General features: G+C 32.7%; 1 protein-coding gene across 1 annotated transcript in view; it reads left to right on the forward strand.

Annotated features, from left to right (window-relative positions):
- The first annotated feature begins 5,841 nt into the window (after positions 1-5,841).
- Positions 5,842-11,184, forward strand: part of Rgs18 (regulator of G protein signaling 18) — a 24,529-nt gene continuing 19,186 nt past the window's right edge. Inside the window, exons 1-3 of the mRNA XM_004625292.2 lie at positions 5,842-6,118; positions 6,599-6,700; positions 7,706-7,767. Of these exons, the coding sequence (XP_004625349.1) occupies positions 6,000-6,118; positions 6,599-6,700; positions 7,706-7,767 (283 nt within the window). The 5' untranslated portion in view covers positions 5,842-5,999. The remainder of the gene's footprint in view (positions 6,119-6,598; positions 6,701-7,705; positions 7,768-11,184) is intronic.

The raw sequence follows: 11,184 nt of genomic DNA on the forward strand, positions 1-11,184 counted from the left end.
ATATTTTTTTTTTTAAGGAAGGGTCTACAGGGTGTTCAGGGTCTCATTGCTAGATCAGACTCATAGTGATCTGCCTATTTACAGCCTCCCAAGAGCTGGGATTACAGGTGCATGCCACCACACCCAGTCTCAATCGCCATCTCAGCATGCCCCAGGGGTGGGACCAGCACAGCAGGCCCTGGTATCAACGTCCCCAGCCCCCACACCTGCTTGTGGGTGCTTTAATGTGCTGAGCTACTTGGCTGACCTCTGGCAGCAGTAATATTTGATTTGTAAAATCAAGATTCCATTTTAAGACAGACATTTCAGTGGAATTATATAGAAAAAAATAATTTCTACAAACCAAATGTCAATCAGTATTTACATTGTTGCTAGATTGAAAAATAACTAAAAACATGACTGACAGTAGTTTTGTGATAATTGCAGATTAGTCTTGATTAAGAAGATTGATTAATTGTCTTAGTTACTTTCAAGTTGCCTTAACCCATGAAGTCTATATAATGAACTCTCAAAATAGCTAGCAAAGTATCATGTTGATTTTTGACTACTGGCTCCTTGGCAGAACATGGATTTCTTAGAAAATCTGAAACACTCAGAAGTTCAGATAGGAAGTTCTTCAGAGAATCAGTCTTTCATTTCTGAATACATATTTGGCTTACACACATAGCTTTAATTAAATCCACAGAGATCTAGTTCCTCTTTATTTTGAGCATCATATTTTCCTTAAAATTCATCTTCTAAGCAAGCTTATATTTTCCCCCATTGTTTAGTTCCTGAGGAATGCAGTTCTGTTGTTTCTCTTTTCTCTCAGGGTTCTCACAATTGATTTCAAGGTTCACAGGAAAGATCAGAATAAAATTAGGACTCTTCACTAAACTCTAAGTAGAATGTAACAAGAACACAGAACAAAACATGTATCCTTTTCTCTTAGTGATCTTACAAAATACTGAAGTTTATGCTTGCATTTAATCATTTTGGGGGGCTAAAAAAGTAAACTTCTCAAAGCACCCTTTCTTTCTTTCTTTCTTTCTTTCTTTCTTTCTTTCTTTCTTTCTTTTTTCTTTCTTTCTTTCTTTCTTTCTTTCTTTCTCTTCCTTCCTTCCTTCCTTCCTTCCTTTTTTTTTTTACCAGGGATCGAACTTGAGAGCTACCATTTTCCAGGCAGGTGCTTATGCCACTGAACTATATTCCCAGCCATTTTTTCATTTTTATTCATTTGTTAGAAAAATTTTATAAAGAACAATTTTAACTCATCAATTATCTTTATACACATGGTATAATTAATAGAAAATGTAGAATACTTGCTTAATTTTCAATTTTACTTAGCAATTTTCATGAAAATTAATTAGCTTCTATAATTCTGTGGAAGTGGATAATTGTCCTTTAATGCCATAATGTACTCAGAGATATAAATATATTTGACCTATTTAATCATTGTAATTAACAAAATTATTGATGCTCAAATAAACTCATTTTGGTTAATGAAATTCTAAAAAAATTGACTCAAATAATTTTACATTTGTTCTGTTATTTTTTCATAAATACCTTCCTCACTGGTTTGTTACAATTTATCAGGCTCAGCTTACAAATTTCCTGTCTGAGGCCTGCAATCATCAATGTTTCCATTGAATCTAGGTTGCTGTGAGTGAAGACTGACATTTCAAGATGATAATCTTGGTCTCAATGCAACTGTACTCGTTCGTTTTTCTATTTCCCTGTAATGAAAAAGAAAAGGTAGGAAATAATTACAAGTGGGAAAATCCAACTAGCTCTGTTCATATGAAAGACTAAAAACAATAAACAATTCAGTCATCAGAACTGAAATATAGACAGGTAGGTAGGTAGGCAGGTAGGCAGGCAGGCAGGAAGGCAGGCAGGCAGATAGATTTGTGATCAAATTTCAAAAACAAAATATTTAATTAAGTGATTCTCCATTGTATCTTTATGTCTTTTGTTCATATTAAAAATTTTGCTTCTCAAATACACAAAATGATAAATCAGAGCAGGCGCTCCACTCTCAAAATATATCACTAGCACTACCACTATTATGATAACTGAAATCAAATAAACTATGGCTGAAAGCTTTATAGAACCCTGATTTATCCTACAGTTATTAAAATAACTAATTTCACATGAAAACAGAAATTTAGAAATATATTATATTATAAATATATATGCTCAAGTTGAAGCAAATTTATACTGATAAAAGAAATACATAGTTATATATATTTGAATGACAGCCTCATTTTAGGAGCTTTTAATTTCTACTGCCAAAGTAAAGAAAAACCAGGATTTTACCTCTGAATTCATAATACTTAAGCCAAAATCAATGACATTTTACTAGAAAATTAATTGGAATTATAACATTTTAAGTATATATATATTATATATTAATTATTAATTTTTTAAAGAGAAAAAGTTAATTTTGGCTCACAATTTGAGTTTCAGCCCATGATTGGTTGGCTCTTTTACTTTTTTTTAGGACAGGGTATACAGGGTGTACATAGACTTGGACTTGTAGTGATTCTCCTGTTTACAGCCTCCAAAGTGCTGGGATTATATGTGCTCACCACCATGCCCAGTCTCAATCAGTCTTGGTGCACGCCAGGAGTGAGGCCAGCGTTTCAGGCCCAGGGATGGAACTCCTGCCCCCTGCGTCTGCCTAAGCAGGCACTTTAATCCACTGAGCTATTTGGCCAGCCTTTGGAATTATAATATTAAGAAGGAATTTTTGAACAGCGTTTGAACTGGTGGCATTTATAAGGAATCTCTGGTCAGGGATGTAGCTTAGCAGTATTGCATCTGCCTGGCAAGCATGAGGTCCTGAGTTTAATTCCTGGTACAAAAAAAATATTCTTACCATTTGTGAAATTCAATTGAAAATCTGAGCAATGATTTGGTTAATAATGTTTATAAAAATCTCAATGAAATAATAAAGTATAACACATAGTTCAGTATACTAGATGATATTTGTGTATTACCAAATAATATAATTGTATTTCAATTATATATATATATTGTTTTTAATATATAAAACATATTATAATTTAAGTTATTTTGTTTGCAAGGATGCCTATCATCATGAGTGACCACCTAATATAACACATTATTTGCACCATCAAATAATTTCAAATCTAGAAAAATATGTAATACAATTGTTTTCAAATATTGGAAATAGGCATCATAGAACTGTGAACCTTAATATGTGATCCATGCATCTTCAATTACAGTAATTTAAGACTAGGGGGGCCAGGGAGATAGTTCAGTAGATTAAACACTTGCCTGTCAAGCACAAGGGCCTGATTTCAATCGCCAGTTCCACAAAAAGAAAAAAACAAAGAAAAAGAAAACAATACTAAAATACAGGAACATCAGAGAGATGGATAGATAGATAGATGATAGAATTTATATATATATAATTATATTTTATTGAATATAGTTCTATTGCAATAATATATAAGTTTATACATATAAAATCTTATATATAAAATTTATATAAGTAGTTACAGGACTACTTTTCAATACAAAGTTCTATTTGGCTTGACATAATACTGATGTGCAGGATAAGGCACTAGAAATAATACAATAAAAAGAAATCTCTGATTCTGGCGATATCTCAAACAGCTGTGGCACAGGGTTAAAACTATATGAGTACGGACAGAAGATAGTTTACAATGATCTGTAGTTTATTTATGGAACTTAAACCAAGCTTTTGGGCTCTTAATATCCATATTAGAAGTGATTTACTGAGTGCCTTTAAAATTAATTAGAGATTAATTATTAGCTAAGTTTACTCTAAACCCAACCATAACAAACTTAAATTCTAGTCATTAAAGAGAAAGTTGATATACAGATAATGACCACAAATGACTTCATCAGCATTAAATAAAGATTAATAAAAGCCTAGTATGTAACATTCTATAATTTAAAATTCCCAATTTCCAGTTAAAAACAACTACATTTCCAAAGAAGTACAAAAGTGCCACCAAAGGGAGGAAAACTAGTAAATAAGACCAAACTCAGTCCACAATGGTGAATTTTCTAAAGGAAGTTCAGAATAGATATTATAAACATATTCAGATTCTTTCTTTAAAAGAATAATATGAAGCAAAATGGAAACTATAAGAAAAATGTGAGTTTTAGAAACAAATTAAAACAAAATTTACTGGATGAACTCAATACCAGATTAAATACTGCATATAAAAAAGAATGGTCATCGTCAAGTTAGGACAGCAAAAGAAGCCATACAAAATGATGAACAGGAAAAAGAGAGAATGAACAAAACTGAACAGTTTCTTAGAGACTGGTGGAAATATTAAGATCCTCTACAAACAAATAAAGGAAGATTAGAGATAGAAAAGTGAGAAACAAGTGGAAAGCTAAAACTTCAATATGTCTAACTTTGATAAAAACTATAAGTGGACAGGTCCTAGAAGTTCAATAAATCCAGAATACAACAAACACTACTTGTGTCTTTTAATCTTGCTTGTCAACTTGAGTGAATTAACAGATTCCTGGAAAAGTGATTAGAGAATTAACCCAGTGATAAGTTCTTAGCTGAATAGGCTATTGGGATGCAGGGACCAGTTGGAGGAAGTGTGTCATAGGGTCATGACCTTGGGGACTCTCTGGTCCCTACCACTTCCTCTCTATCTCTTCCTCATATTGTAACCCAATGCTTTAACGAAAAATATTCGAAATGAGGGGAGGCACATTATACCCTAAAATATTACATAAATTGTCACTTCTTTCTCCTGAGAAATAATGAGCTCAGAAGACAAAAGTATGACAACTTTAAAAGTGCTAAAAGACGAAAAGAGGCACCTGGAATTGTACCCCAACTAAATATGAGAAAAAAGATAATTTCTATTTATTTTTATATTACACACTTGAGAATTACTGAGAATACATTTTAAGTGTTTAAATTTCTACCACCACCATCCCCCAAAACCCATGATCTAATGGATTAAGTAAATGGCTCTACCCACTTCACATCACATGTGCACGCTCACACACACACACACACAGAGTGAAAAATCTGAAAAATTTATTGTTAGTATAGTTTCATTACAGAAAATTTTGAAGAAAGGCTAAAAATTGTGATACCAAATGGGAACTTGAATACACACAAAGACATCTAGAAAAGAAAACATGGGCAAATAAAAAAGTCTACTCTATTATTTAAAAAAAATATTTCCAGTAAGCCATTTCAAAAGGAATAGTGATTAAGTGAGTCAACATTCACTGTGCATCTCTTTCTTCTTTTGTTCCAGACCCCACTTGATCACATACACAGAGTAGAACCATGTATCTCATTACCAGTTCTATTTTAGAACTTTATGTAGACTTTTGAAATTATTTGCAACCATATTTTCACTGTGTACTTATTTATTTGTTTGTTTGTTTGTTTGTTTGTTTATTGTTCTGTCATTTAGCAGATAGCACTTCTTCCACAAAAACCTTATAAATCATAGTTCAAGAAGTCTGTCTCCCTCTTATCTGATTATAATAGTTTAAATAGAGATATGATGTTCATGAATCTAGAAAGACAGAAAGGTCAATTTTCAAACTAAAATAATGTAATTCAATAAACAATACATTTTAATACACATTAAAAGACTTTTCAAAAGTTCTTAAGGGAAATGACAGTGTCTGTCGAAGAAGCATTCCAGTTTCACAAACTTAAAAGAGAAGTTGGTCTGTGGTAATACCAGTCTTTATCTTGGAAACCAACAGTCATTTCGTAAGTGCGCAATATCATTTCCCTAAATAGCTTAGGTAAAAATTGCACTTCGGTTCCTCAGTTCTACATTTTTGCACGGACAGAAACACAACTCTTGACGTGTGTGTGTGTGTGTGTGTGTGTGTGTGTGTGCGCACACACACACTGCTAGTACAGTTAAGGCAGCTTTTGCTTTTACCACATGTAACTATGATATAGCACTAATCCATGATCTAGAGAACAATGTAATAACTATCTCCTTGTTTTGAAGGAGAACATGGAAACATCACTAGTTTTGCTTTCTCACTTAAACATGTGTGAATCAAAAGAAAAAAATTTCTTCAAGATAATGCACGGCACAGGAAAAGAAGAAACAAGCAAAGAACCTAAAATCAGGTAAAATTATACTTTTTAAGTCTTTCTTATGCTTTTAAAAACATAATTGATGTTGAATTAGTTGTAAGCACTTACTTGTGAAATATATGGCTAAAATTTTATTAATTATTCCACTGCATATGGAAAGTAACTTTTTAAAAACTTATTGGGAGTAAACAACTCTTACATCTAAAGTGTTCTCACTTTAAAAAGCATAGCGAATTTACCTACACAAAAGGACTAGAATATACTTGGCTGAAATATAAACCTCATGTATTTTCTGTCCTGAAGCAAAAAAGAACATATTTAACATATGCTATACTAATTCCTCTGCAAACATAACATTTAAATATTATTCAAAAAAGATTTGTGCATGAGTGTGGGTTGGTGTATTTGTCAGTGTGTGGGTGGGTATTTACCAATCCAGACTTGTTTGGTAGGCAGAAGAAGGAATTTTACATGTCATATAAATTATTCTGAAGCTAATGCTGTTTTTTACAGAGCTAAGGAAAAAAGAAACAGACTAAGTCTTCTTGTGCAGAAGCCTGAGTTACATGAAGAGACACACTGCAGTAGATCTGGGCCCTTGGCCAAGGACATAAGGTGAATAGTTTTTAATATTTGGGAAGACTTTACTAATTCTGTAATTAAAGGGTGAAGAAGTAGAAAATTAGGGACTTATATCTTATTGTACTTCACAGTGATATGGGGAAGGATATAGATCTCATTTTGAGAAATTAGGACTAATCCTAAAATTTAAACCTAATGGACTGTATTAAATAATATATGAACATTTAAATGTGTTTTTTAAAGGTATGTACATGTTATTTTTAAACACTATATTTTACTTCATATAAATTTACATAATGTTAATTTCTTTTCATAACGAAATATCATGAAAAGAGATATTCAACTCTTTCCTCAGTAATTAAAAAAACACACTAAGTATCACAATGTAGTAATAGGGGATATCTTATAGTTTTAGCATTTAATTAAAATAACAAAGTAGCCTTAGCTTTCTATACTATTTTAATATAAACCTTCCCAATTTTTAATATCCCTATAAAGGGTCTGGGAAAATATTCAACCTTCTAAATTATAAACAGTCCTAAAGCATTTGTTCAATTTTTAAAATTGTGTTAATTTTTTTTATCCCCATGAAACTTCATTAGTTAGACTCTCTGTACTGATAGAGAAACGGCAGCATGTAGTGGCTGGAGCGTCAAGGAGATTGCAGGAAAATGCTCGACGGAAAGACACATTTCTAAATTTACGTTTTCAAGGCTGCTGAATTAAAGATACTTGACCTGACTCCTTCTAATTTGGTTTAGTGATGTTTAACTTAATTCATAATTATCTTTTTTTCTTAAAAATATTACACCAGTGAGCAAATCCATAATGTTAACATGTGTTTGTTAGGCAAAGCTCAGAAGAAAATTGACCAATATTTTTGAAGTTCCTAATTTAAATGTGATTTTCAAGATATATAAATATAGAAAACCATGTAAAATATTAACTGAGAAGAGCAACAGCATATCCTATGTTTGAACTGATTCATAAACAGACTTTCTGCACATTCCATTATGAGACATTTTGTTTCTCAAACAGTGTTCTTCCTGAAGAGGCAGCGAAATGGGGTGAATCACTTGACAAACTACTTTCCCATAGAGGTTAGTGATATTTTCACAGTATACTTTATTCTGTAATAGAAAAGTTGAACAAAGAATATAAACAATTTTACAAAACAGTTATAAAATTTTGTAGAAATATTCATAAACTGGTCTATAAGTAAGGTAAACTTTGTGTACTGGATGGAGATAAGACACAGCCGTGTCCCTATTTGACCTACCCATAGTGTAATACAGACTGGTTTAGAAGGCAGGCTGTCTGGATTGATAATTTGTTCAATTTGTACAGGTAGCAGGAAAGCAGGTGCTTTTGTCTTTATTAGGCCCACATGTCTTTCAATAGGCAAGCTGACAATTTGTACTGAGTAGACAATGGGAAACCACACAGTATCATTTTCTACACTGGCACAAATTGGTCAGCTGAAAAGCAACACTTCATCCTCTGTAAGATTACATCATTTGTTTGCACTGCAAATTGTTCATTTTCGTTGACATGTTCTTTGACTGAAACGCACTACCTCTGAGCTCTTCCTAGAACCATTCCAAGATAAGACAACTAGCTAACATCTGCATGTAGCAACATCCAGTGGATCTCATATGCTAAGCTGTTTGCTGGGAGAAGTGATTCCTGATGCCAGAGAACCTAAAATGAATTGTCACTCAGCTCAGACACCTTCCTCCATCCAGTGAAGCACCACACCTGTGCTCATTTTCTGTATTTGCTCATGCTTTGTTGTCTATCTTTCTATATAGTATTGATGGTCCTTTCCTATTTTCTGAATTTACTAACATAAAAATTCTATTTCTGTAGATTGTCTCTCAAAATATTCCCTTTTCCAAAATAATAGGTATCTACCTCTTAACTGTAGTATTGATTCAAAGAAAGAAAAATACAGATACATAAATCAAATTTCACATTTTTTAAAAATTTTAAGTTGGTACAGGGTTTCACTACACAGTTCAGACTCACAGTGATCCTCCTGTTTTCAGCCGCCACAACACTGGGATTACAGACATGTGCCACCAGACCCAGACTCGGTCACCAGCTCAGGGTGCCTATGGGACAAGGCTGGGGCGGCATGTGGTGCTGAAGATTGAACCCCAGTCCCTGGGCTTGCCTAAGAGATGCTTATTCTGCTGAGGCATTTTGCCTGCTCTCAGAAATCAAATTTTTAATCCATCAAATTTGTATTAGGATTTAATAAATGAGAATGGAGGCCAAATAAAAAATTAAAAAGAGAATGGAAAGTATTGGTAAGAAAACTGTACCATTGAAAGTGTAACTCAGTACTCTCTCTTCCTTATGTACCTTAGTACTGCTATCACTACTTATTCTGAGGAAGAGTATCTGAAATAGCTTTCCTGAATTGTATACTTTTCCTTACTTCCAAGAATTATTTTATGATGAACTTTTTGTTTGTTTGTTTGTTTGTTTATTTGTTTGCGCAGTAATGGGAATTGAACTCAGGGCCCTGCACTTGCCAGGCAGGTGTTTAGCTATCTCCCCGGCCCCATGATGAAAATTCTTGATATGTCTAAAACCTGTGTCATCTTGTTTTCCCTTTTTATTGTTTTAATTAATGTGCAATAATTCTACATAGCTATGTCACATGGTGTGATATTTTGACACACATATGCAATATATTATGTCAAATCAGGGTAATTAGACTATCTAGAATGTCAAGATAATTCTTATTTCTTTGTGTTTCGGATATTAAAAATTAATCCTTCTAGCTATTTAAAATATATAATAAATTATTATTGACTGTAGCTACCCTGTTGTGTTATAAAAGTTAGATTTTATTCTCCTCCCTATATACTCAGTCATCAACCTTTCTCTTACCTTCTATGACTCCTACCCTTCTTTTTTCCCTCTGGTAACCATTATTCTGCTTTCTACTCCTAAGAGATAAATTTATCTAGTTTCCACATAAGTAAGATCATGTAATATACATGCTTGTGCCAGCACTGACATAATGTCCTTCTGTACCATCCACATTGTTGCAAATAACAGGATTCCATTTTGATTTATTACTGGATGCTATTTAGATGTCATTACATACAACAATTTGCTTATCCATCCAGTAAAGGGAATTTAGCTTGATTACATACCCTGGCTGTTATAAATAGAGTTATCCTCGCTCTCCTGCTTTCTCTTTTATTTCGGCTCCAGTTATGTTCTTAACAGATTACTTACAACAACCTGTATAACTTTCCTCCATAACTTATGCCTCCAAAAGTTATGTTTTAATCTTCTATATGCAACGTTTGGTATAACATTGTTCTTTAGTCTTGTTACCAATGAGAACAAGGATAAAAATAACAAAAGAGTAGAATTATTCTCTTTTACAATATCACTATATATGAAAGAAAATAATATTTTTTGACATCACAAAATCTAGCATCTATGCAATCTGGAAAATACTAGAGGGGCCAGGGAGATGGCTCAGTGGAATAAGCGCTTCACTGGCAAGTGCAAGGACCTGAGTTCAATTCCTGGTTCCACCAAAAAAAAATAAAAATAAAAAAATACTAGATACTTCCATAATGAAACTGATTTTTTGTAGGTAAAAATTATGTTAGAATTCTTTTGAGATTTTAGTTCTTATATTCTTGTGCAATATAAAATGGTTATAAAATCTTAGGTAAGTCCCCTAATCATTCAGACTTGCTGTTTCCTCAGCTGTAAATAAAGATAACATTTTTCATTGCAATAGAAATGGATTTCTGTCAGGATTAAATGAGATGATGAATAAGAAACCAATAAACTTTAGCCACTACACAAATGTCAATAACTTCTGCTACAAGAAAAACTAATAACTACTAACAAGTTTACAGACCCTTTCCTATCTCCAGTGTACTTTAGCTGCATGGTAATGAGCTGGAGATGTAAATTTCCATTGAAATCCATATGGGAATTGGATTTATTACTTTAACACATCGCTAAGCTATAATTCTATCATACTATTACTACCTAAAGTTAAGAACAGTTTAGCAAAGTAATCTTACCTTAAAAACAACTTATCTAATATTCTGTAATTCTTTTTATTTATTTATTTATTTTTTTTTTTGGTGGAAACGGGGATTGAACTCAGGCCCTTGTGCTTGCCAGGGAAGCACTTATTCCACTGAGCCATCTCCCCAGCCCCTTTGTAATTATTCTTCTTTACCAGACATCAAAACCAAGTAGACAAAATTGAATGTGACACTCTTTTTCCCGACTCATAGAAATATTAAAAAGCCATAAAAATAATTTAAATCAAAATGAGGTCCTGTGAATAACAAAACCAACACTTAAAATGAAAATAATCTCTTATGATCAAAGTGCTAAAGAAATCATGTTACTTATTTTTGAATCAATTATTCTCATAGCAATGCTAACTGTAATATTAAATAATAAACATAAAATACCACTTAAAATGCTCATAGGTGCAAGGCTTGAATTCAATTCATATATAT

Source organism: Octodon degus, unplaced genomic scaffold, assembly GCF_000260255.1.
Source record: "Octodon degus isolate 3935 unplaced genomic scaffold, OctDeg1.0 scaffold00009, whole genome shotgun sequence".
NCBI classification, from domain to species: Eukaryota; Metazoa; Chordata; class Mammalia; order Rodentia; family Octodontidae; genus Octodon; species Octodon degus.